This window comes from Trifolium pratense, linkage group LG5 (genome assembly GCF_020283565.1).
Source record: "Trifolium pratense cultivar HEN17-A07 linkage group LG5, ARS_RC_1.1, whole genome shotgun sequence".
NCBI lineage: Eukaryota > Viridiplantae > Streptophyta > Magnoliopsida > Fabales > Fabaceae > Trifolium > Trifolium pratense.
The window spans coordinates 27,163,822-27,190,201 of NC_060063.1; the positions used below are offsets into that span (position 1 = coordinate 27,163,822).

Genomic DNA, 26,380 nt, shown 5'->3' on the forward strand with positions numbered 1-26,380 from the left:
TTGCTACCACATTATTAGAAGTAGACAATCAAACCAAGAGTGAATTTTCAAATAAGAAGCATAGTGCTTTAGAGATTTTTATGTTGGTGGAATCAATTTTTAAGGAACATGTAGAGAAGAGAAATTGAAGAAAGGGAATGAAATGGTGGGGTATTTGGTAATGAATTATTGGAATTGTTGTATTTTTTATTTTTCTAGTTTGGTGATGAAATGAGTGATATGAATTTATACATAGTAGGAGTATAAGGGTTTGAAGTCCGATTCCTGTATTTATATATGTACTGTTCCTATCAATTGAGCTATAGTGATGAGGGCAATTTTTTTAGACTAGTTTTTCAAATCCACTTCTAATCTAATATAATAAAATTGATTACTACCAAATTTATTAAGGAGAAAACTTAGGTAAAGTACCATAGATCCCTTTGATGATGTTCTCTATTTAAAATTTGACACATCAACATTTTATTTAAGTTGAAAACACAATTTGTTAAAAGCTGACATGAAAAAATTGTTGATATGTTAAATTTTAAGTGGAGAAGAGGACCAAAAGAATGTATAGTGCTTTACCTGATTTTGCTCTATTTACTAATTTATTCTTAGTCGTTTTAACCCACTAGTAGAAAAATGACTTTTGGTTTGGAGATACCACTACCGGTATGTGAATACCAGTAGTGAAATACATTTGACCAAAGGATTCCACTACTGATATTTTTAAAACGGTAGTGGAAAGTTCAGAGACAAGGGATTTCACTACCGGCTTTGCTAAATCCGTAGTGGAAAGTAGACACGGTGGCAATGTCGTAATTACGTACAAATTTGTTTTAATTATCTTCCACTACCGATCTAGGATTCACCGGTAGTGGAATCCTAATAGTGTTATTATTTTTTTCATATTCCCACTTTTCACTACCGATCTAGGATTCACCGGTAGTGGAATCCTAATAGTGTTATTATATTTTTCATATTGTTATTTTCATTCCCAATTTTCATACGCGTTCAATCTCCCTCCCACTGCAAACTCTCCATTCTCAATCGTCCCAAGTTCTTCCAAATCGTCCCAAGTTCTTCAAATCAAACACTCCAATTTCCCAATCATTCTCCAATCTCTCCATTCTCCATTCTCCATTCTCCAATCTCTCCAATTTCATTCGGTTTCATTCTCCAAACCCTAGAATGCTTGAATCGCCTCCAAATTTCTTCATTTTTATTCGGTAAAGGTATGAATAAATCAAACTTCCTCCAAATTTCATTCGTTTTCGTTTTCATTCATTTTCATTCTTGTTCATTCGTTTTCATTCGCTTGGGTTTTCATTCGTTTTCATTCACGTCGTTTTCGTGGGTCTGTGATGTTCATTTCTGTGTGGGTCTGTGTTTTTTTGTGTGGGTTTTCATTCTTCTTCTGCTTGTGGGTCTGTGTTTTTTTTGTGTGGGTTTTCATTCTTTTTGTATAAACATATTTATAAAATTATCAATGCTTGTGCTGTGCAGGGGTTGCTGTGTTAGGCGGTGATTGCTGCTCCTGCGTTAGGCGGTGATTGCTGCTCCTGCGTGTTGCTTGTGCTGTGCAGGGGCTGGTGTTGCTCTTTTTTGGTGTTGTCATCTTTGTTTGAAGTTAGAAGGTTCAATCACGGTCTCATCTACAGGTACCGATTCTATTTCAAAACATAGAAGCTATAGGCTATGAATTTTTATTAAAATAGAATGCATAATCTAGTCATTCTGTTATAGGCTATGAATTTTTATTAAAATAGGGCGAGAGAATGTTTCGCAATAGTAACAACCTAGTCATTCCTTTAACTTATAATGCATAAATTTCGAAACGTAGGTATGGACCGTAGTTGGATGAGAGCTAATCGATTAAGTACTGAGTACAGACATGGAGTGATGGAATTTCTACAGTTTGCGGAAAGTAATGCTGAACTAGAACGTCCTCCTCCTGAATTTCCTCCACTTTTTCTATGTCCGTGTATAAATTGTGCAAATAAAGAACCAAAACGTACTAAGAAAGGAATCATGAATCATCTAATTTGTGACGGGATTTGTCAAAATTATACACAATGGATATGGCACGGTGAAGTAGTTGCAACGCCAAGTGTGTCCCATAGAGAAAGTGGTAGTGTGGATATCGATGATCGACTGGAAGACATGATGCGTGATATTGGAGAAGATTCGTTTAAGAGGGCGCATGTGTATGAAACTTTATGCAGTGACAAGGATGAACCATTGTATCCGGGATGCACAAATTTTACCCGTTTGTCTGCGGTGTTAAAATTGTTTAATTTGAAAGCAAAAAATGGGTGGACCGACAAAAGTTTCACTGAATTGCTTGAATTGTTGATACAAATGCTTCCAGAAGGTAATGTAATGCCAAATCGTTATTACGAGGCGAAAAAAGTATTGTGTCCAATGGGTTTGGAGTATGAAAAGATACATGCATGCCCTAATGATTGTATATTATACCGAAAAGAGTTTGTAAACTATAATCATTGTCCGACATGTAAGGCGTCTCGCTACAAAAAGAAAGATGGTGATTCTAGTGATGATGAGGTGACCAAAACGGGTCCTCCCGCGAAAGTCGTATGGTACCTACCAATAATTTCAAGGTTCAAGAGATTGTTTGCTAATGCAAATGACGCAAAGAATCTTAGATGGCATGCAGAAGAGAGAAAATGTGATGGCCAAATTCGCCATGTAGCTGATTCTTTGCAATGGAAGAAAATTGACTCTTTGTTTCCAAATTTTGGCAAAGAGTCGAGAAACCTTAGACTTGGACTTGCTACTGATGGAATGAATCCGTTTGGTAATCAAAGTACTAACCATAGTTCATGGCCTGTTCTCCTGATGATTTACAACCTATCTCCTTGGTTGTGCATGAAGCGTAAATATATTATGTTATCGATGATGATTTCAGGCCCAAGACAACCAGGAAATGACATAGATGTTTATCTAAGTCCACTAATTGATGATTTGAAAGTGTTGTGGGAGGAAGGAGTGGATGTTTTTGATTCGTATTCTGGTGAACAGTTCAACATGCGTGCCATGTTGTTTTGCACCATCAACGACTTTCCGGCATACGGCAATTTGTCTGGGTATTCCGTTAAAGGGCATAATGCGTGTCCCATATGTGAAAAAAAAACATGTTATAAGCAACTGAAAAATGGAAAGAAGACTGTTTATCTTGGCCACCGAAAATTTCTAAATCGTTATCATCCATATCGTAGATTGCGAAAAGCTTTTGACGGAGACCAAGAGAATGGTGTTGCTCCAACGCCCTTAACTGGAGAGGAAGTTTATGAACGACAACGAGACATTAATGTTGTCTTCGGAAAGTGCCAAAAGCCAAAAGGGAGAGTGCCAAAAGCGAAAGTGCCAAAAGCCGAAAGTGAAAGTGTCAAAAGGAAAAAGCAGCCTGTTGTGAAAAGTATATGGAAAAAGAGGTCAGTGTTCTTTGATCTTCCATATTGGTCTAGTCTTGATGTAAGACATTGTATTGATGTGATGCACGTGGAGAAAAATGTATGTGATAGTGTAATTGGAACACTTCTCGACATTAAAGGCAAGACAAAAGATGGTGCACATGCTCGTCTTGATATGGATTTGATGGGTATACGACAAGAGTTATTACCACAAAAAATCAATGACAAGACATATTTGCCTCCCGCGTGTCACACTTTGTCTAAAGACGAGAAAACAAGTTTTTGCAAGTGTTTACAAAGTATCAAAGTGCCACATGGTTACTCGTCAAATGTCAAGAGCCTTGTATCAATGAAAGATCTCAAATTAATCGGCTTAAAATCTCATGATTGTCATGTCTTGATGCAACAACTACTACCTGTGGCTATTCGTGGGATATTGCCCGATAATGTTAGGAAAGCTATATGCAGGTTGTGCTTATTCTTCAATGCAATATGTTGTAAAGCAATTGATCCATTGAAGTTAGACGAGTTGGAAAACGAAGCTGCAGTTATCTTGTGTCAATTGGAGATGTATTTTCCTCCTTCATTTTTTGACATTATGGTTCATTTGATTGTTCATCTAGTAAGGGAGATTAGATTGTGTGGCCCAATTTATTTACGGTGGATGTATCCAATAGAGCGATACATGAAGATCCTAAAAGGGTATACAAAAAACCCACACCGTCCGGAAGCTTCGATTGTTGAGAGGTACATTGCAGAAGAAGCTATTGAGTTTTGTTCAAACTATTTGTCAGAAGTGGATGCTATAGGGGTTCCCAAGTCTCGTCATGATGGAAGATGTGACGGTGTGGGCACGCAAGGTTTAAATGTCAAGAGCATGCATATTGATATAATTCTTCAAGCGCATTTGTATATATTGAATAACACTGATGAAGTTCAACCTTACTTGTCTGCTCACAAAAGCATCATAAAGAAAATGCACGATAAGATGAATGAAAAATGGGTGTTAAGAGAGCATAATAAGAAATTCTCAGAGTGGTTTAAAGAAAAGGTCTGCCAAGATGATAGTGTTTCCGATACAATAAAGTGGTTGTCCTATGAGCCTAAATGTAACATATTGACTTGGAGTGCATATGATATTAACAAAACTTCCTTTTATACAAAATCAAAGGATGACCGCAGTACCATGCAAAATAGTGGGGTTATGATTGTGGCAGAGTCCATGCACTTCTCTAGTTCCAAAGATAAAAATCCGGTTATGGCATCTACACCCTACTTTGGGGTGATTGAAGAGATCTGGGAGGTTGATTACGTTGTGTTTAAAGTGCCTTTATTTAAATGTAAATGGATTGATATCAACAATGGTGTGAGAATTGATGAATTAGGATTTACAATAGTTGATCTTTGCAAGTTAGCTTATAAAGACGAACCTTTCATCATGGCATCCCAAGCAAAACAGGTGTTTTATGTCAAAGATCCTTCTAATGAACGGTGGTCGGTGGTTCTACAAGGAAAAAATGTGCATGGTAGTTATGAAAATCAAGAGCTTGATATTTCCGAAATTCCTCCTTTCTCATCAGATGTGCCTACCTTCATTGAAGAAAACGAAGAGGATGATGTGCATGCAGCTATTCGTTTAGATCATGACGAAGGAATATGGGATTAGAGAAGAAAAAGCTGCAGATGCTAGCATATCATTGCTTTTCTCCTTTTATTTTGATTATGTTTTGATGTGCTGTTTATGTAATGCATCTGTAATGTTTTGAATATGTACTGTTAGTTTTTAGCTTTTATGTTTTGAAAAAAAAACTTCTGCTACTGCTGTATTGTTTAAATACTTGAACCTTAAGAAATCTGTTTTGAGATTCTGGGCAATATAACTTATGTTTAATTATGAGCTTGTGCTTATTTTTTTTTCTGCATAATTTGATATTTAAAATGGTTAGAACCATTTTCTGCATAATTTTTTTTTCTGCATAATTTTTTCTGCATAATCTGATTCAACCGACAATATAACTTTTTTGTGTTTTGTGTAAACAGATACGATATGGCTGATTCAACCGACAACTCTGCTGAAACTAGTCAACGTAATAAAAAAAGTGTTAGAGGTCCCACTATGTTGAAAGCAATTGAAAACGTTCGTAAAACGGGTATAAAGATCCCTCTCCAGTTTGATCTAGAAACTGGAGAGTGTTATGGTAACAATGCCTCCCATTTTAAGAGTTACGTAGCACTTCTTACTCGAGAAAGATGCAGTATTGCGAAAGAGTTGTGGAAACATATACCTGAAGGAGTAAAAAATGCTATGTGGACAGATATTAAGGTATTTGAAATTCAACATTTTGTTATATTTTATTATCATATCAAATACATCTTATGCTAACACCAAATTTTTTAATGTAAATATTTTAGGCTATTTTTGTTATACCCGAGTTTGATGATGCAAAAAGGAATGATCATTTTAAGAAAATATGGTTTCACTATGCGGCGGAGCGGTGGAAAGATTTTAAATCACGGTTGACTAGAACTTATATCACAGACCCCAAACCAGATGACGTTCCTCCATACGTCAAGTATCCTTACATCAAAAAAGATATATGGGAAGAGTTTGTGAAGTATCGACAGACCTCTGATTTTAAGGTTAGTGTAATTTCAAAATCATTAAACTGTGTTGACTGCTGCTACTGCTGCTACTGTGTTAAATATTGTGTTTTGTGATTTGTGATTTTGTGATTTTTATGTCTTGACTGCTGCTACTGCGCTAAAACCGCGCTAAAACTGCGCTAAAACCGCGCGAAAACTGCTGTTTCTGTCTTTAACATTGCCTAAAACTGTGATTCTGCTGAAACTGCGTTAAAACATTGCCTAAACTGCTGAAACTGTGACTGAAACTGTCTTTAACATTGTTGGTAGTCTGCTGAAACTTGACTGAAACTGAAACTTGACTGAAACTTGACTGAAACTGTCTTTAACATTGCCTAAGTCTGCTGAAACTGCTGAAACTGCTGAATGTGATTTTTACATTACTAATTATTTGAGTTTATAATAGGAAAAAAGTCAAAAGGGTAGGGAGAATCATGCAAAGAATGTTTACCCACATGTATTATCCCGTGGAGGGTATAAGAGGCTCGAGGAGCAGATGATCAATGAAAAGAGATTGTCCTTATCGAAAGATAGTTCTGGCTTAACTGATGATGATCGTCATCCATCTCCACCGGAACGCTATGAGACATGGACGAGAGCACGACAAAAGAAAGGGGGAGAATTCACATCCGAGCCTGTAAAAAAAGTTGCTGAGAAAATTGTAAGTAACATTATAATCATGCTTTTGCTTCAAGTAACACAATTATTTACTATATTGTGACTTTGTTTGTGCATGTTGTAGGAGAAAATTGTTGAAGACTCAAAAAAGGGTGACTTTGTTCCAACGAGACGTCACGATGTCCTAACAGAAGCCATTGGAACACCTGAGCATGGTGGTAGTGTTCGTGGTGTTGGAAAAAAACATAACATTACCACTTACTGGGGAAGATCAAAGGTTTCACGTCAAAGTCAAGGTATAGATGTCAAAGAGCAACTAGCAGCATTTAAAGCAGATTTGGAAGCTAAGTTTGAGGAAAAGTTGGCGCAAGAGCGTAAGATGATGCAAGATTCTCTTATGGAGACACTAAAGTCCATGGGTTTATCCCAAACCTCTGATACAAATAATAGAGTCATGGTACCTGAAGCGCAAACTGAACAACTTGTTGTCACCGGAAGCGCAAAAGGGAGTTGTTCTCCTGCACCGGTCAAGATGCAAAATGAACTCAAGGAGGTTGTTGTCACTGAAAGCGCAAAAGGAAGTCGTTCTCCTGCACCGGTAGCAGAGGCTCAAGATAACATGGACGATGTTCAGAAATTGTTAATGATGGTTCTGAAAAGGGGTGATGATCATTTGGATGTAGAATTAATTCATTGTTCAATGTGTACTAATTTTCTCATGTCTTGCAAGTGTATAAGAGAGTTGTTGGTGGGTTTTATTTGGCTCGACATGAGTACTCTAAGTGTTTGGTGCTCGTAAGTGTACTTTCTTATTTACTACTATCTCAATATCTGTTAATATGTTATATATCTCTCCTAACTTTAAAATTATATTCAGGTACATTCATCGTTTATGCATTGAAAACAACACCACAAATGTATATGGAATTTTGGAACCAACTTTTCTGAACATTGTTGGTGATGCTGGGAAAAAAAGTGATCAGAGAATATCTCAAAGTAAATGCAAGAAATACATCCAGCATAAGTTACAAAATGAAAAGAAAGAGTGTCAATTATTACCATTTAACCATGGGTAAGTTTGTATGAATTTGTGTATTTTTTTAATACTTATTTATTTTTTATAACTCATAGTTATTAACAATATAATACTGTTCTTCCACGCACGCGTACAGAGGACATTGGCAGTTGATAATACTTTGTCCAAAGATAAATACCGTGGTTGTTATTTGTTCACTACATTGGAAACTTAATCCAATAATGGAGAAAATTGTTTCAAGGTAATTAAGTTTATACTTTAGGGGTTTTGGTTATATACTATAAACATAAATTATTACAAATTTTATATGATTTTATGCGGCTTTTTTTTCTTATGAATTAGTGTTTTTACGGTTGATCAAATGGCGAATGGCAATAGAAAGAACAATACCGTATGGCTTTATCCACAAGTAAGTGTGGTATTCTAACTTTATATATATTTACTTTTTTGATAAGTAAGTGTGGTATTTTTTGATCAAATGTTACTATATATAATTTGTAGGCGAGGAAACAATATAATTCAAATGACTGTGGATACTATGTAATGAAAAATATGTTGGACATTGTCACTGCTAAGATAACTGATTCTTGGATGGAGGTAATAATTTTTATTTTTTATACATCAATAATTTTTTATAACTGAGTCAAGAATAGTTTTATATTATTATTTACTTATTGTAGGTATTTAATGACCCAAAAGAGTTAACAGCTGAGGAGATGTATGACTTGCGATTACGTTGGTCAACATATTTTTTGGAGTTATTGGAGGGTTAAGATTTATCTGGTGAGTTATAGAATAGTTAATTATTTGAACTTTGTTTTTGCAAATTGGTCTATTCAATACATTGCAGCAATTTTAGTTTACACTTGTTTATTTGAACTTTGTTTCTGTCAAATTTGAGATTCTGCAGGGTGATGAATTGGTTATTAGCTTTAGTTTGAGTCTTGGAAGCAGATCAGGTGATGGAATTGGTATTTTGGCTCGGATGTGCATCTCACTGTTTTGGACTGTTTATTTTGGACTATTTTAGGATGGTTTTATGAAGGAATTGGTATTAGAATTGGTATTTTTGTGATGGAATTGGTATTTTATGAAGGATTGGTATTTTAGAATTGGTATTTTAGGAATTGGTATTTTAGGATTGGTATTTTAGGAATTGGTATTTTAGGACTGTTTATCAGGTGATGGAATTTTATGATGCTGTTGCTGAGAAGCATAGTTTAACTGCACATGAATTGTTTGATGGAAATGATCTTGCTACTTTCTTATCTAATTTGCATCAAGATGTTGGAAATTTAAAGGCAATTGTTGTGTGGTTATTGGTTGCTAGTGCAACTGATTTTTAACATATAGCTTTAGCACTAGCAGCAATGGCTCATTCTTTGCGGTCTGTGATGAAATTTGGTCATGTTACAAAACTACACACCACTACTAATATGCAGGCACAGGATATTTGTAATTTGGTCATGTTACAAAACTAACATACCACTACTGATATTTATAACAATCAGTAGTGAAAACTAACATACCACTACGGGTATTTGTAATTACCCGTAGTGGAATCCTCAATTCTAAAAAAAAAAATGGAATAGCATACATACCACTACCGGTATTTACAAATACCGGTAGTGGAATCCCAGATTCTAAAAAAAAAAAAATGAAAACCATACATACCACTACCGGTATTTGTAAATACCGGTAGTGGAATCCCAGACTCTAAAAAAAAAAAATGAAAACTATACATACCACTACCGGTATTTACAAATACCGGTAGTGGAATCCCAGACTCTAAAAAAAAAAAAATGAAAACCATACATACCACTACGGATATTGAAAATACCCGTAGTGGAATCTCATACATACCACTACCGGTATTTGTAAAAACCGTCGTGGAATCCTCATAAATTTAATTAATAATACAGTAGAAACCTGACATACCACGACGGGTATAAAAAGACCCGTCGTGGAAAGTATTGACTTACAACGACGAGTGTGTTTACTACCGGCCGCGGCCAGTAGTGGAATCCCTATTTGGCCGGTAGTGGAATCCCCTTTCTGCACTAGTGACCATATTATAAGTTTTGTATCCTTCATTGTAATTTCACTGATAAAAAATATATATAGAAAGAATATAAGATAAATACAATAAAAAACGATGGTATGCTAAAAAATATGAACAAAACAGATTATAAATGGAAACAAATCAGAACAATCTATACGCATAAAAAAATAGCAACAAAACATATGAATATGATCAACTCAGCAATCTATTCTATATATTTAAGCAACCTATTCAACAACATATTCATATACACATGACCATTATTTCACTGAATCATAAAAAAGTGGATAAATAAGTTTTACGAGGAATAACACAATAATTTCACTTATATTTTAAAATATTATATAACAAATTATTAAATATTTTATTCTAAATAAATTTTCTACTTTAATATAATACTCCCTCCGTACCATAATATATGTCACTTTGACACTTTTACACATCCTCGCTTAATTCCGGTGTAATCTTCTTGTTTCGGGCATAGGCCTTTTTTATTAAAAAAAGAAAGAAATGTACTCCCTCCTTCCCAAATTATAAGGGAAAAAGTCTCATTTTTTTGTCCCAAATTATAAGGGAAAAAACATATAAGGGAAAAACTATTCTCAAAAATGTTTTTTCCTTAATCTCATAAAATTAAATGCAAATTACATTTAATTTTCTATCTCTCCCCTTTTTTCAATAAACAACAACCAATAAAAATTGCTTTTACATCTTCCAATGCAACTTATTCCAAGGAAAACCTAGAAAAACATATTTCAAATTATCATGTTTTACTTTTTCTTAATAAGTGTAATTTTTGTTTTTTCCCTTATAATTTGGGACGAAGGGATTAATTAATGTTGTATGAAAAAGAGAAATTATGAGTTTGTTTACAAAATTATCCTTCATTAATTGTATGAGAAAGATAAATTGAAAACTTGAAAGAAATAAGAGTAATAAATAATTAAGGGTATAATGGGAAAATAGAATTCAATGTTTCATTGGTATTGTAAAACAACATATAATTTCGTACAATTTTTTCTCCAAAGTGACATATAATTTTGTATGAAGGGAGTAAAAAACTTAAATATCGAATAAAAATCAACGGATCCGTGCTTAAACTAGTTGTATACTAATAATATTATTAATGTGTTCCCCAAAAGTGTTAGTAGTGTGTTGGGCGACGGTAATTTGATTGGATTTTGGAAAGAGAAGTGGTTAGGTGAGACTCCATTCCGAGAAATTTTTCCAAACTTGTATAATAAAGAAGTGGATCATAATGTGGTGGTAGCTGAGAGGTTAATTGGACAAAGAGCTAACAGAATTTGGTGTTGGCAGTGGAGTAGCGCTTTAAATTCAGAGGAACAGGGTGAATTATTATACTTACAGCAGCTGCTGCTTGATGTGGAAGTGATACAGGATAAGTCAGATCAGTGGAGATGGACGCCGGACAATACGGGGATGTTTTCAGTTAAATCTGTCTACTCTTTACTGCAAAATGGTAGAACTGCGCGGGAATTGAATACAAATGTATTAACATCTTTGCAGGGGTTGTGGAATAACGATATTCCATCAAAAGTTGGTGTTTTTGGTTGGCGATTACTTATTGAAAAATTACCTACAAGAGCAGCACTTGCTTATCGAGGTATTTTAACTAATTCTCATGATTTATCTTGTGTATTTTGTTTCAAGGAATTAGAGGACTGCAAACATCTCTTTTTCAATTGTAACTTGATGCAACAAGTGTGGATAAGTATCTATCAATGGGTAGGCTGTGCGTATCATCATTATGAGGAAGGATGGAATCATTTTAATTTCTTTGGTGGTATTGTTAAATCGAAAAAGGGATCGAAAGTGAAACATTTGATATGGCTAGCAACCACTTGGTGTACTTGGAGGTTACGGAATAACATAATTTTTGGGGGTACTATAGTGATTGTAATCAGTTGGTAGATCAAATTAAGTTTATTTCTTGGTTTTGGTTTATTGGTTGGTCGGGTAGAGATTGCTCCTATTCGTACTCTGATTGGTGTGTTAATCCTTTAGAATGTATTCTTAACATATGAGGAATTTCATTGTATTGAAAGGATTTGAGTACTCCTTGTACTCCTTATTAATACAATTTTTTTGCTTATAAAAAAAAAAAATTATTAATGCGAGTATCACCAACTTTTTTTTGTTAACTAATTATTTGGACTCAATCATGTTTAGAATCATGTATAAGACTCAAACATATTTTGACTCGAGTTTTTGTTTTAAGTAGTCTAGTAGATAGAAATTTCACTTTTAAGGTAGATAAGTTGAATGGTCGGGGTTCGAAGCCTGTCCTGTCCCCCTACATATATAATCAATGTTCCTACCAACTAAGTTAAGGTTACAAAATGGAATGGAGCGGAACGGAGCGGAATGGAGTAAAGATACAATTCCATTGTTTGGATATATTTTATAAATATTCATTCCATTGCATACACCCCAATTTGGAGGGGAAAGAAAATTAGAAGATTGGATGGTATGGGATGGAATGGGTTCCATTGTGTTCCATTCCACTCCATTCATTTTTTGCAAATCCAAACAATAGAACTTAGTTAGTTACCACTCCATTCCATTCCATTCCATCCTTTACCACCAATCCAAACATAGCTAAGGATAAAAATGAACGGAAATACTTTTTATATAAATATGTAACAAAATTACACATAGAATAAAAAAAAAACAAATAATCAATCGTTAGTTAGTTTAGCGATGATTGATGCTAAATTTGGTAGGAATAACGATGATTCGATCTCACATAACTGCGACTGTGAAGAGACTTAAACACTTGATATCAGAACAACCTTCGAAACTAGATTAAGCGGTGATATTTATAGTGAACAAAAGGAGAAAACAACGAACTATGCTGCTAATAGGATATTGACAACATATGACTCCATTGTAATTCCGTCCAGATTGCAAGGGCAGAAATGAATCCAAAAAATGAGATTTATTTCCTTAAAATTTTCAAACTCAAACAAACTGATACTTCTTTGATGCCTATAAATACTGTTACTCATCTTAGGTGAATTTCTTGTCTTGACCTCATCAACTGATTTTCCTCATTTATCTTAGCCTGTTTCTCTGTCTTCTTTCATACAACAAACAAACTCGTACGTTTCTCTCTCTCTCTCTCTCTCTCTCTCACAACACACACTCTCACACACAAACACTGTCCCTCTTCAGAATTCAGATCCATTTATGTTCTTTTCTTTCTGTTTTCACAGACTCTTCTCTGTTTCTGTCCCCCTCAATTATATAGCTATTCATTTAATCTCAAAAAAATAATTATTCTATTTTTTGACTTTTTTTTTTGTGTGTGTGTGTGTTTTTTTTTTCAGTTGATTCCATTTTCTGATTCATTTTTCATGTCCTATACAGCTTTTGAATCCCAGAAAACAAGAATGAATTTCATGATTTTTTTTTTCAGGAACCAAACAGTGCTTACTTATGTTGACTTTTTTCAAAAACATTTTACTATCTAATTTTGGACTCAATTATAAACTTTTTGTTTCTTTTCTTTCTTTTTTGGTAAAGGGGTGTCTCAATAAAATGATATTTATCTTAGGACACCGCCTACGAAGCATGAACACAGTCGCATACACCAACACTGACACAAATAATAATGTAAGAAAGTATTTTCTTCGGTCTTTATTGTAAGAAAAGATTATCTTTTTTAGGTTCAATGAATTTTTGATTTATTTAGTTGATATCACATACTAGATACATTAAATATTCTATGAATTTAAAAAATAATTTTTTCTTTTGATAAGCACATAATGTAGTAATATAGTTTAAAATAATAATTTAATATATCGGTGTTAGTGATGTGGATCTGACATTGGACATCTCTGATCTAAAGAGTGTTGTGCAAATTTTATTTTGTCATTTATACCCTTCCTTAAAAGGACTACTACTACCTTTTACTTCCCTTTGACTATTATTTTTTTCCTTAAAAGTTTAACACTGACTCAATCAATATTTACATTTTTTCTATTGAATTTTCTTTCATAGAATTTTCTATTGTTAATCTTTTAATCTACATGAACATGATTTGATTGTTAATTACTTTTATCTTTGACTTAATCACATGTTTAGCTATAATTTCTGTTTCTGTCTTTTGTAAATTATCTTTCTGTTTTTGTTTGCTTCATTACTAGCCACTTCTGTAGTTTTCCACCATTTTATCTATCTTTTTCCAAATTTTTCTTTTCTAATGGTTCAGAGTATTTGTAATAAAATCTGTATTTGACTAATTGTCTGGTTTATAATGTTAATTCGTTTTCAGATGTTTAATTCTATTCTAATGGGTCCGGTGGCTAGAAAAACAAAGAAAAACAGAATCTAATGATAATTGTGACTGATCGGTGAAGTTTGGCTTTATACAAATTTTGTTTATGTAATCAAATGTTATCTTCAACTTTAATAATCTTTGGCTTTTTTCACAACTTTTCGTCACTCATTTTTTTTGTTGGTATTAATCCTCTGGTTCTCAGGGGAGGAGCCCCGATAAGTAAAGTCTAGCTAAAAATTGTTCTTACCGAGAATCAAAATCGGATTCTGCCGAACTTTTCGTCTTAAGAGGAACTCATTAACCACTTTCTTCGCTCATTTATAAGACTATATAATTGAATGATACTTTATGATTTTATATTTATTATGGTTCATAATATTTTCAGGTGAAAGAGTGTACCAAGATGATTGAAAAAGTTGAAAAGCTTGACATGGAAAAAGTGATAGAAAATTTTGAGAGATTAACAAAGGATGCTGAGAAAGTTCAAAGGGAAACACTGAAGAGGATTTTGGAAGAAAATGCATCAGCTGAATACTTGCAGAATTTAGGACTTAATGGAAGAACTGATCCAGAAAGTTTCAAGGCTTGTGTTCCATTGGCTATTTACAAAGATTTGGAGCCTTATATCAATAGAATGGTTGGTGGTGATGTTTCTCCTATTCTCACTGGAAAACCAATCACTGCAATTTCTTTAAGGTTTGAGACTCACTTTTCTTTAAGTTAAGAGATTCTGAGTCTGATAAAAAAAGTTAAGAGATTCTGAGATTCTGAGTCTGATTGTGTTTTTGCAGTTCTGGTACTAGTCAAGGGAAGCAAAAGTTTATACCATGGAATGATGAATTGTTTGAAACCACAGTTCAGATATATCAAACCTCTTTTGCCTTTAGGAACAGGTATTATATTCAACTTCTTGTCATGTATTTTTTATCTATGTAGCACATACACTTCGGATTTAAGGTGGTGTTTAGTGTCTGACACATGTCAATATTTGACACTGATACATTTGACCACTTTTGTTTTTTAAATTATTACCGGTGTCTATGTGTCAATGTCTATACCTTGATAGATATTTTCTGCCTATGAAAGTACAAACACAACATTGACATGTCTATGTCTTGATAGATTTTGCTGCTTATGACGCACAAACACGACACTGACATGTTGACAACAGTGACAATTTGGGAAAATGAAAGTAATTATATCTCCTCACATGTATCGGTGTTATGTTGTTGTTAGACATCAAACACATTTTCAATCTGAAGTGTCAGTGCTACATAGATTTATGACTAAACACTGACATTAACAACAGACACCACATTGACACGTCGACACCATTTTCTGTAATCACACATATCAGTGTCATGTGGTTGTCGTACACCAGACACGTCTTCAATGTATCGGTTCTACATATACTTAAGCTAATCTGTCAATATTTACAAAAACTAACACAATTCCATTGTATAGAGAATTTCCTATCCAAAATGGCAAGGCCTTAAGCTTCATCTATAGCAGCAAATCATCACAAACAAAAGGGGGTGTGACAGCAGCAACAGCAACAGCCAATGTATTCAAAAATCCAGGATACAAGCATGCAATGGAATTACTTAAGTCTCCTAGTGTCAGTCCAGATGAAGTGATATTCAGTCCAGATTTTCACCAAACACTCTACTGTCACCTCTTATGTGGACTACTTTTCCGAGATGAAGTTCAATTAGTTTCATCAACATTTGCATATAGCATAGTCTATGCTTTTCGAACCTTTGAACAAGTTTTCGATGAACTTATTACTGATATCAAAGAAGGTGTTCTTAGCAGTAGAATCACACATCAATCCATTAGAACTGCTATGTCAAAATTGCTGAAACCAAATCCTGAACTAGCTAACTTGCTCCACAAGAAATGTATCGGATTAAGCAATTGGTATGGATTGATACCAGAGCTTTTTCCAAATGTTAAATATGTTCAAGGGATTATGACAGGTTCAATGGAAGCTTATTTGAAAAAGCTGAGACACTATGCTGGAGATATTCCTCTGTTGACTTCTGAATATGGTTCTTCTGAAGGTTGGATTGCTTCAAATGTTAATCCTAAAGTGGCTCCTGAATTTGCTACTTATGCTATTCTTCCTCAAATTGCTTATTTTGAATTCATTCCTTTGACACAACTTGATGGAAATGAGGTTGAGCTAAAGCCAGTTGGATTAACTGATGTGAAGATTGGTGAAGAGTATGAGATTTTATTCACCAATCCTGCAGGTACTAAATTCTTTATAGCCTTTTTTTTGGTTACTAATTAGAATAAACGGTCAATTTAATCTTTAAACTATCACTCTTTTGTTCCGTTTAGTCACTGAAATATATAAAATCCGTCAAATTAATCTTTACTATTAAGATGTTAGAACTTAAAATTATCATTCCACCAACCACTACTACTTTGTTATGTCACAATGGGAACTTTTGATACTAGCACAGTTGATTATTTTCTTTTTTGTTTAGGGTCTAAGGTAGAGAGGTTATTGTTAATTTTGATAATGATTATTTTGTACTATTTCTTTTTACTGTGAAGGGTTCTATTCTTGTAAAGTGTTTAGCATGAATTTTAGAATATATTAGTGCTTTTGGAAAGTTTGAATGTTTAGTGGTTAGTTTCTATTGGGTATGTAATTAAATATTATGTGGTACTATAACTTAGTGAATAATTATGAAGGAAATGATGGGGAATTTCACTTTGTGACAGAACTTTTAGCCTAAATAAATGGTTATACAAAATAAATGTTACTGTACTAGGTAAGTGGTTTGTAGGAATGCAGATTGAGTGCAGTCAAAAGTCATGATGACTGCACGCAGTTAGTGAGATTTAGACTATTTGATTGAGATCAGACGGTTTAGATTTTCACATAATAATTTTTACTATTTTGAAAAAATAAAACTGAATTAAAATCTGTACCATCCATATTTAATCAGACGATTACCAACTGCTAACTGCAGCTTGACTGCAAAGTTAATGACCACATTCGATTCAATTATGGTTTGTAGTGATTTTACTTTTCAATATTTTTGTTGGATGGGGAGAGAAGAAGTGGTTACTTTGTCTTCATGGGACCAAATTTAGGTAATTTGTATCCCTATTAATTTCAAAAGGAACATAGTATATACCAAATCACATTAAATATGTACCTCTTTTTTTTATCTCCACTTTTCTTGGATTATCTGCATATTCATTTTTGCTTTAAAGTCACACCATGTCACTATACTCCTTTTACCATATTTTCATGCAATTAGTACTAAGTAGTACATATTATTCTTTCTCCTTTTAACATTTGTTACATCGATCGTTTTATCTTCTTTTCTTATTTTCTTGTTGTCACGATCTAATGAGATTTAATAAAAATAATTATATTTGCAGGCTTATACAGATATAGGCTAGGAGATGTGGTAAAGGTTATGGGTTTCCATAACTCAACTCCAGAAATCAAGTTTCTTCGCCGGAGTAACCTTTTGCTCACAATTAATATTGATAAGAACACAGAGAATGATCTACAACTATCAGTGGAAGCCGCATCCGAGTTGTTAGCTGGAGAGAAAATGGAAGTGATTGATTACACTAGCTACATCGATTTATCCAAAGAACCAGGACACTACGTTATCTTCTGGGAAATCAGTGGTGAAGCGAGTGATGAAGTGTTAGGTGAATGTTGCACATGTTTGGACAAGTCTTTTGTTGATCTTGGTTACATAAGTTCTAGAAAATCCAAAGGCATTGGAGCTCTTGAACTCCGAGTTGTTCGGAAAGGAACATTCAAAATCGTTCTTGAGCATTGTGTTCGATTAGGCACGTCGGTGAGTCAATTCAAGACACCTAGGTGTATTGGTCCTGCAAACAATGAAGTGTTGCAAATATTGTTGGCAAATGTTGTCAAGAACTATTTTAGTTTTGCATACATTTAAATTGAGTTAGGGAATAATAAATAAATCAAGCAATAAAATAAATAGTTTAAAGAGTATGCACTAATATGTAGAAATATTGTACTTAGTCATCTAATCAGATTTTGTCACAAAAATGTTTGGTGAGGTATGTTAAGAAAATAATATATATAGAATAGTAATGTCATAGTGAAATCTGATTGAATAACTTTGTAATACAATTTTACTATATTAATGCATAATCTTTAAACTCTTCAGTTAGTGTACAACTTTTGTAAGCTCTTTTATAATTAGTTAAAAATAAAAGCTTTTTTTTTTAATCGCTTTTCTACTTTTCTTGCATTGCCCAATTATTTTCTTCATCTTTGCTTCATTATCTTTGGCTCTTTGCTGCACCCTCCACAATATTAAAAGAAGTGGTAGACCATAATTTTGGATAGGAATCCACATGTTTGGTTTGTAATAAAATTAAGAATGTTTATTGATCAATTGGAGGCAATATATAGGCCATGGTTGTCGGGAATAAAAGTATATAAGATCCTACAAATGTCCAGGTAATATATTTTGGTTGAAAACACTTGTGATTAAACCCTACATCGACTATGAATGAGAAAAATGTTATAATTATAAAAGATGCGACTCATTAATGTAATGTCTTAAGATTTTGGTTGGAGATGTGGTATCTCCCCCTCTTGTGACTCTGTCTCATATCGACTATGAATGAAAATAATGTTGAATTTGTAAGAAATGTGACCTATTAACATAATGTTTTAAGGGTTTGGGTGAAGATGTGACGTCCCCCTCTCTTTTGACTCTGTCATACATTGATTACGAATGAGAAGAATTAATTTATAAAAAAAAATGACTTATTAACTTAATATCTTAATGTTTTAAGGACTTTTGTGATCCTGAAGTATTGATCTATTGTTTCACCCAATCTTTCTCAGACTCCCCCAATAATATATTAAATAAAATTCAATAAGTTAAATGGTTTTGTAAGCTCTAAATATGGCATCTATAATATCTATAATATCTATAATATCTATAATATACATAAAAGATCATGGATTGGGAAACCCTAATGCAAAACCCTAATCCATTGGCCAATATGTGTTCAACACCTTTGAATCATGTCCTATTGTCTCTTGCCATCACATCCTTCTACCCATCCAATTATCACCCTCCACATGTCTCACTACTTACTTGGATTCTAAGTTGACATTGTATATGCATTCTAAGTTGACATTCATGGATTGTGTATGCATTAGGTTTCTTGGAAATTGCATTCACAAAGTCAACTATGACATTATGCCACTACTTACTTCACTTCCTTCACAATGTCAACCATCACATGATGTAATGATTGTTCTTCCAATCTTCTTATTGGCTGCCTATTCTTCTACATCCATTCATTCATACATTGTAGATTGCTTCACAAAGTTAACCATCACATTATATAATCATTGTTCTTCCAATCCTCTCATTGGCTACCTATTTTCTTTGCAAATTGACAAAAATTGACTCTTCCTCTACATGGTTTATGCAAACAATTGGTTGATTTGCTGGTTTTATGATAGCTGATTTATACAATCAACTGGTTTATGTAAACAATTGGCTGCATGTGTTGTGTTGCTGATTTATACCACAGGAGAAGGTATTCTCACTCATTTTCTCTTTCTCTCTCTCTCTCGTCCGCACAACCACACCAAACAACACCATGCCTCACCTCTGCCACAATCACCACCGAACAAGACCTCACCTCCACCTCAGTTCGCCGTCCAATCCATCGCGGCTACCTAATCAACCCCCACCTCCAACGTGATATCTGGTCTCATCTTTTCACCTCAATCCTTCACATAAACCCTTCTCAATCCTCTGTCCTCTCACTGAACCTCTCTTCACTCTCCCATCAATTCAACACTCCATTGACAGAAAAATGAAGCACTTGCTCAACACAGGACATGGAAAAAGAAATTGCACGGTTAGTAGTACGACAAAATCAAACTTTCTATTTCTGATCTTTGGTTAATATTATTGATTTTGGTGGTTTTGTTTTATGATTTCTATTTAGGTTTTCAATTTCTGTTTTTTTTTTTGTAAGATTTAGCTTCAGAAGCATATAAAAATAGGTTTTTTTTTTTCCTTTCCTTCTTCTGATTGATCAAAAATTGAATTTTTTTGGGGACAATTTGTGTGTATGTTGTGATTTTGAAGTTTAAAACATGATTCCTACCCATAACAAGGTTTCTTCATCACTTGATTATTAAAAATTGAAAATATTTTCTGCCACTTTTGTGTTGCAGGTTTCTGTGTTTGTTTTCCCTTTTTTGATCAATGTTAATGAATTTTTCATGTTGAGTTGCATGGTCAATTTTGTTATTTTTTTAAAGTTTAGGAATAATTTGAAGCTGGAAATTTGTTCAAATTAACATGTTGATAAACAGGGCCAAAGAAATTGTATGACACTTGAAGAGTCTGTTGGAAAAAGACTGCAAAAATATGGGGGATCAGATAATAAAGAATTGCTTCAGAGGTGAAATAGTTTCTTCAACTTGTGTTATCTTTTTTCATAGATTGAGAATTAGTCATTTAACTTGTGTTGAATTTGTTATTAAATTGTAGAAGTTTTCTGTTGAACAATAAGCATATACCATGTAATATCACTCACTATATATGACACTAGGGAAGTCTTTAAGTTGTCAATTGATTGTTGCAGGGAAGTTGGTTTTCGGTGGTTATTCAGTTTCAAATCAAAATCACCGGAAAAGCCAGTCGCGCCACCACCACAAAAGCTTTCTCTATGCGACAGACTGGTACAATTATTCTAAATCTATAATTTTTCTAGGTTTTAGGTTTTTGGAAAATTTTGATTTGTTTCTTTGATTGATTGATTGAATAAATATAAATAATGGACATACTCAATCCTTTGTGTTGTTATGTTGAGTTAGAAAATTTTGATTGTTGAGTTAGAAAATATGGTGTTGAGTTACAAAAACAATATATCATATTAACTAAGATAAGCAAACCTAATCCCTTAATTGATTCTGCTATTCCTATACTTTTGGATTATCTTAGAGTTAGTTGAATTTTTTAGCAGTGACTAAAGTCCTTCAAAGTTTGGCATTGGATCTGAGGATGAGATATAGCAGAGGCACAAAAAAATAAGGTTTATTGGAAGCATCAACCATGAAACAAATTCTTGCAAGTCATTCACAAAATTCGGTTTCATATCAATTCGCATTTTTCTATATTTTTTAACATGTAGTTTCAAATCATTAGCAGTAATTTGTAACTCCTCTTTATTAGTCATTTTTGTTACTAACTTTTTTAGCAACATGTTGTTTTAGTGCCTAATGTTAGATGGGATGACATTATAAGCCTCTAAAATGTCAAGTTTGAACGGTAATATATATATTAACTAATACTAAATTACACATTGTTTTGTACCGATTTTATTTGTTTTTAATTGTTCAAAATAAGTTATCTTTTATTGGCACAAATCATAATATTTGTGATTCTCCTTTTCAGCCCTTTGAACATGGGTTTAATTAGGGTGTTGTTGATTGGTACAACTGAATTCAAAATAAGCTGATTTTTTTATTTTATAGGTGTCAATAGACGAATATTTTGCTATTCTATTTCTGTTGATTTAGATTTAACAAGAAAAGTAGATTATTTTGGACCTAATTTTTTATTTTTGGTGATTAAGGTTATTATGTTTTTGAGTTTGGTAAAATAGTTTCAGCTTTTAAAAATCTCTTTTTTAGGTTTGCAGAATGAAAAGGGATCTCTTTTTTAGGTTTGCAGAATGAAAAGGGTAGATATAGATTGTAAGATTTGAAATTTCTAGATTATTTGATGATTTATTTTTTAACATTTGATGAGATTGTGGTTTTTGCAGATAAATGGTGGATTTTGATCTAGCTTGAAGGTTTTGATCATCTGTTATAAGTGGTAGTTCTCTTCTTGCATCTCTTTATATCTCCAATTTGGTTTTTAGATATTCAGTTCAGATTTTTTTATTTGCAGGTGAACCTATAACATGATGAACAAATATCATATTGTATAATCTTCCTTATGTTATCTCTTTGCTTCTTAAAGATAGTATAAATGAAGAGTCCAAATTAAAGAAAGCAATTTTTAGGATGAAAATTATATTTAACTACTTGGAGGGCATTTGTAAAGTAAATAATCTAATTGTTTCTTCAAAAAGCACTTATAAAGGTATCATACAAGAGCTTATATATTAGTTACTCCCTTTGTTCTTATATTTTACCTGAGAGTTTATGACATAAACATCAGCAGCAGAGTAAAGTGAGGCAACATGTGTTGTAGCTGGAGTCCACAGAACTGACTTTGACAAGTTTGAATTTGTGCCAAGAAACTTATCATACTTTGTTACTCTTTGATCCACTTTGTTACTCTTTGATCCAACAGAACCAATCAGAACTTTCACAAACTTTTGTTTTACTATTTGTTTGGACTAAAATTATGTGTTTGTTTCTTCTTGTAAGGATGCTATAAAATTCCTTGATATGCTCATCTCTATGGTTAAGGATGATAAATTGCATTTTATTATTGTTTCATTCTCAAACCTAATAAGGAATTTGGGGAAGGTTCATATGAACACAAGACTTGCTCTTCAAAGTATATTTTTCAATTTTTTTAGAAATTTGTGAAGTTTAGTACTATATGTTAATGTTAATTTTGTTTTGATTCATGGAATGTGGATTAATCTTTTTTTCCCTTAGAGTTGTGCATATAATTTTGTGTAGGATTTTTCAATTGATTTTTCAGATTAGGTTGTTTGATTTGCCAAGTTAAGACATGTATTATATGAAATCCATGATTGACAACACTACGAGTAGTTCTTTTAAGCTACATCATTATAGTGCTACAGAATTAGAACAAGTCACTATTTTATGAAATCCATGATTGACAACACTGCGAGTAGTTCATTCTTGCATATGCTCTGATTTATGTATGTTACTGATATGCTTTCAACTTTAATCTCTCCGGGAAACTGTTGAAATATCTGGAAAGAAGCGTAAGTTTGATTCGCCCTTTTTGACTTTTTTTTTCTCTGGTATGATAGGCTGCTGAAGAATCAAGTTAAGGGAGGAATTTGAAAGTGAGGGCAGAAAGCTTACTCCTAAAGAAGAGTCACAGACTTTTGATTCAAATGTAATCACGTCTGGAACTGAATTCATGGTTGTTTTATCAATTGCACTTCAGTATTATGTTCATCTTAAGCTGAACAATGACCCTGGTTGGAAAAATATCAAGGTAAGTTGTACTGTTATATAAATTGCTTGGCTGCAATATGTGTTTCTCATTTGAGTGTTGATTCTTAATACCTTGATTCGTAATATCAAGGTAAGTTGTACTGTTATATAAATTGCATGGTTGCAATATGTGTTTCTCATTTGAGTTTTGATTCTTAATACGGTATTGCACGTCTGGAACTGAATTCATGGCTGCAATATGTGTTTCTCATTTCTGATGCAAATGTTCCCGGTGAAGGGGAGCATAAGATTATGTCCTATGGTGATTCGTGTATATCTGAATGTTATTTTTATCAATTGATTTGAATTGTTAATTGCTTTGCACCACATGCCTAAGAATTTGGGATAAGCATATTAATTAACTAGCAATAGCAATTCCCATTGACCCACGTGCCTCCTTAAAAATAGCAATCTCATCATCCAATGCCTATTTTATAGGCTAATTAGATGGGATGGTCATAGTGCATTTAACAAAGTAACCAAAATCCCACTATCACACTGATTTTGCCTATTCCCGCCATAGTTTTGGACGATGCTCAACCACATCTCTCTACCTCTTCCATGTTCCAATGCATATCATCTCAACCCTTTCCAGGACATCTCATCTCAATCCTAACTTTCAAAGTCTCGAGAAAATAGAATCATCATGTATACTCTCATAGTCTCTCGAAAACTCATTGTTGTTCCTCTAAACAAAAGTTATTTTTTATATTTAGATGATTCATCTTGATCGTTCCATTTCTTTTTCTTTTCTTCATTTTTTACTCCTTATTAATTTGCAGAAGTATTCCTTATCTTTGGCGACGATCCAATGCTTGCAGTGGCTCATGGTCGCGGTGTATATTGTGATGGTAAAGATTATTACACTTTTTGATTCAACCTTTTTCTTCTATATAATTTGTACCTTCTCATTTTCCTCTTCAATTCATTTCTTGCTGCAAAATTATGATTACTAGATATCTTGTGTTGATTGTGACCATAAGCCTCTACAAATGCTGAAAGTTTTGTTATTGCTTTCAGGTTGGTGTGAACTTTTCAATAAAAAGTTCAATTTCGCATCTACAAATGCTGAAAGTTTTGTTATTGCTTTCAGGTGCAGTGTATTGTGGAAATATGGACAGCGGAAGTGTATGTCCCGTTTACCCTTCTTATACGCATAGTATTATGAGTAAGGATGGGTGCACAGTTTCAGAAGAGTGCATTAAAGACGATGATAGTGAGGATGATTATGCGCATCCAGACGCCTGCACGTGAATAACTATGAGAATCATGCTTTATTTTATTTATGAGAATCATGATTTATTTTGTGTTTTTGTGATGATGTAATTTCAGTGTGGAATACAATGTTTCGTATGTGTACCACTCTTTGTTTGCATACTTTGACAGAGACAACGTACCTCTCAAGGGACTTGCCAAGTAATACACTTCATAAGATTCATTTTGTAGTTTTTTTTTCCCAATTATTTGTCAATATGGGGTTTTGAATCATTCTTGTGTGATGTTTTTTGTGGTTAATAGGTTCTTTAAGGAATATAGTGATGAAGAAAGAGAGCATGCTATCAAATATCAGGTTGGTGTTACTTTATAAACATTTCAGAATTTACTTCAGAGTTATTGATATCAGAATAATTTTGATGCAGCTTTTTATGTGACTTTTATGTGACTTTTATGTGACTTTTTATGTGAAGAGGGTTCTCAAGAAAAGCATGATGATATAGAAGATGATAATAAGGCTTAACCCTGCCTCAACCTTCATCTGGGAAGGAAAACATGATTATAGTGTTTTCCAAAGTATCTTGAAAAATTATAATTCATTTTTTTATCCTATGCTTCATGTTTGTATTGATTTTGCTTGATTTTCTCCCGTATTGTTTACTTCCAGGGATGAAACTTAAACTCTCATTCAGTCATCCAAATTCATTATAGAAGAAGGCCATATATTTTCAAGGAGGGACGTTTAAGTCAAACCAGTTCTCTAAGCTAGCATTTGAAAATAAATTATCAGTTGAAGAGAATTCTATTATCCGACTAATTTGTAATTTGGAGATAGTTTGTATCAGAAAATCGATTACTTATTTGTACATTTCGTTTTGATTATGTAATTGGATATCTTATAATACTTAAATTGGGTCCAGATTATAGCTACACTTTTTTAATTTAACATGCTATATACTTAATGTGTAATGGCAGCAAAACCTAAAATGAAATATTGTTATAATTTGCCATATACTCTATAAGTAATAAGAATGTGAAAGAGTTATAATTTGCCATGGTGTATAAGTGTGTGAAATTTTAATCACTCCAATTTCATTTATGCAGTATTACTATGGTCAACAACATCCATAATTGATAACATCTATGATTGATATATAAATGGTGTTCCGCCGAACCCGTGCATCGCACGGGCAGCCGACTAGTTGGTTATAAAACTCACATCTCATTTGATTATCTTTTAACGTAAGAAAGGAGAATATGTCAAGTTACCAACCATGGTTGTTGGGTAGTTAAGTGGGCTAGATCCCATGCATAATGTTATAATGTTGGAAAATTTTCTCACATAAACACAAACTTTCACAATAAAAGAATCACATATAACACAAAACTTTCACAATAAAAGAACAAAGCAAGAGCGACACAAATTTGTGTCCAAATAATAGATAAGGGTTGGAGGGCTGGGGATAAGTCAAATATCTATGATAAGTAGATAAAATATCGCACAACAAATATCGACATGGGTATGAGTGAGTATTTTTTATTTTTTCTTTTCTGTGTGCGCTCTTAATCATAAATACATGTTATAAATATAAGTTATGCCCCAAAAGTGAACTATAGATTTGGGACTTGAAAAATCATATCCAAACATGAATAAAATACGAAAAATAACTAGCTACTATATTTGATCTAGTAATGAAAAGTTTGGATAGTATGCATGTGATCTTAGGTTCAATCACTTATTCATTGTAAACAAAAAAAAATAATTAAAAATGACGTAAAACAAATAATAGATCAAATCGTTATTTTAATTGAAGTTTGTATAAAATAAATTATTCTCTCCGTCTCATATTTACATGCCAAATTTGAGTTGTGTGTGGTT

At 33.2% G+C, this 26,380-nt stretch overlaps 4 protein-coding genes across 13 annotated transcripts; all 4 read left to right on the forward strand.

Moving 5' to 3' along the window:
* The first annotated feature begins 1,488 nt into the window (after positions 1–1,488).
* LOC123885858 lies at positions 1,489–8,825 on the forward strand. Its single transcript, XM_045935195.1, has 11 exons — positions 1,489–1,643; positions 5,457–5,739; positions 5,829–6,056; positions 6,466–6,720; positions 6,802–7,472; positions 7,555–7,749; positions 7,850–7,954; positions 8,056–8,122; positions 8,215–8,310; positions 8,394–8,496; positions 8,624–8,825. Exons 2-10 carry the CDS (start codon positions 5,464–5,466, stop codon positions 8,484–8,486), a joined length of 1,986 nt encoding a protein of 661 aa, XP_045791151.1. The 5' UTR covers positions 1,489–1,643; positions 5,457–5,463; the 3' UTR covers positions 8,487–8,496; positions 8,624–8,825.
* LOC123886360 lies at positions 1,828–5,082 on the forward strand. The gene has a single exon (XM_045935686.1). The coding sequence runs from the start codon at positions 1,828–1,830 to the stop codon at positions 5,080–5,082; it is 3,255 nt and encodes a 1,084-aa protein (XP_045791642.1).
* A 3,924-nt stretch (positions 8,826–12,749) lies between the features above and the next one.
* LOC123884325 (jasmonoyl--L-amino acid synthetase JAR6-like) lies at positions 12,750–18,258 on the forward strand. Of its 3 annotated transcripts, none has more exons than XM_045933405.1 (5): positions 12,750–12,897; positions 14,464–14,774; positions 14,870–14,971; positions 15,543–16,333; positions 17,484–18,258. In XM_045933405.1, the coding sequence occupies exons 2-5, from the start codon at positions 14,482–14,484 to the stop codon at positions 18,023–18,025; spliced, it is 1,728 nt and encodes a 575-aa protein (XP_045789361.1). In that variant the 5' UTR covers positions 12,750–12,897; positions 14,464–14,481; the 3' UTR covers positions 18,026–18,258. The 3 variants fall into 3 exon arrangements, with proteins under 3 accessions (XP_045789361.1, XP_045789360.1, XP_045789362.1); XM_045933404.1 differs by lacking the exon at positions 12,750–12,897 and adding an exon at positions 13,162–13,411; XM_045933406.1 differs by lacking the exon at positions 12,750–12,897 and adding an exon at positions 13,964–14,183.
* A 957-nt stretch (positions 18,259–19,215) lies between these two features.
* LOC123884722 (ferritin-3, chloroplastic-like) lies at positions 19,216–25,431 on the forward strand. Of its 8 annotated transcripts, none has more exons than XM_045933889.1 (11): positions 19,216–19,982; positions 20,446–20,534; positions 20,718–20,814; positions 21,096–21,955; positions 22,031–22,225; positions 23,097–23,287; positions 24,069–24,137; positions 24,362–24,414; positions 24,619–24,702; positions 24,805–24,856; positions 24,927–24,960. In XM_045933889.1, exons 6-11 carry the CDS (start codon positions 23,210–23,212, stop codon positions 24,936–24,938), a joined length of 348 nt encoding a protein of 115 aa, XP_045789845.1. In that variant the 5' UTR covers positions 19,216–19,982; positions 20,446–20,534; positions 20,718–20,814; positions 21,096–21,955; positions 22,031–22,225; positions 23,097–23,209; the 3' UTR covers positions 24,939–24,960. The 8 variants fall into 8 exon arrangements, with proteins under 8 accessions (XP_045789845.1, XP_045789843.1, XP_045789844.1 ...); XM_045933887.1 differs by lacking the exon at positions 24,927–24,960 and adding an exon at positions 24,975–25,431 and having other exon boundaries at positions 19,217–19,982; XM_045933888.1 differs by lacking the exon at positions 24,927–24,960 and adding an exon at positions 24,975–25,431 and having other exon boundaries at positions 19,218–19,982; positions 24,380–24,414.
* Positions 25,432–26,380: the final 949 nt, after the last annotated feature.

Excerpts from the sequence above, each read along its gene's own strand:
- LOC123886360 (XM_045935686.1), top strand. The coding sequence starts at position 1,828 with ATGGACCGTAGTTGGATGAGAGCTAATCGATTAAGTACTGAGTACAGA.
- LOC123885858 (XM_045935195.1), top strand. The coding sequence starts at position 5,464 with ATGGCTGATTCAACCGACAACTCTGCTGAAACTAGTCAACGTAATAAA. Across the intron at positions 5,740-5,828 it reads CTATGTGGACAGATATTAAG|GCTATTTTTGTTATACCCGA; the intron begins GTATTTGAAATT and ends TAAATATTTTAG. Across the intron at positions 8,123-8,214 it reads CCGTATGGCTTTATCCACAA|GCGAGGAAACAATATAATTC; the intron begins GTAAGTGTGGTA and ends TATAATTTGTAG.
- LOC123884325 (XM_045933404.1), top strand. The coding sequence starts at position 13,235 with ATGTTGACTTTTTTCAAAAACATTTTACTATCTAATTTTGGACTCAAT. Across the intron at positions 13,412-14,463 it reads ACACTGACACAAATAATAAT|GTGAAAGAGTGTACCAAGAT; the intron begins GTAAGAAAGTAT and ends TAATATTTTCAG. Across the intron at positions 16,334-17,483 it reads TTTATTCACCAATCCTGCAG|GCTTATACAGATATAGGCTA; the intron begins GTACTAAATTCT and ends TTATATTTGCAG.
- LOC123884722 (XM_045933887.1), top strand. The coding sequence starts at position 23,210 with ATGGTTGTTTTATCAATTGCACTTCAGTATTATGTTCATCTTAAGCTG. Across the intron at positions 23,288-24,068 it reads CTGGTTGGAAAAATATCAAG|AAGTATTCCTTATCTTTGGC; the intron begins GTAAGTTGTACT and ends ATTAATTTGCAG. Across the intron at positions 24,415-24,618 it reads GAAATATGGACAGCGGAAGT|TGTGGAATACAATGTTTCGT; the intron begins GTATGTCCCGTT and ends ATGTAATTTCAG.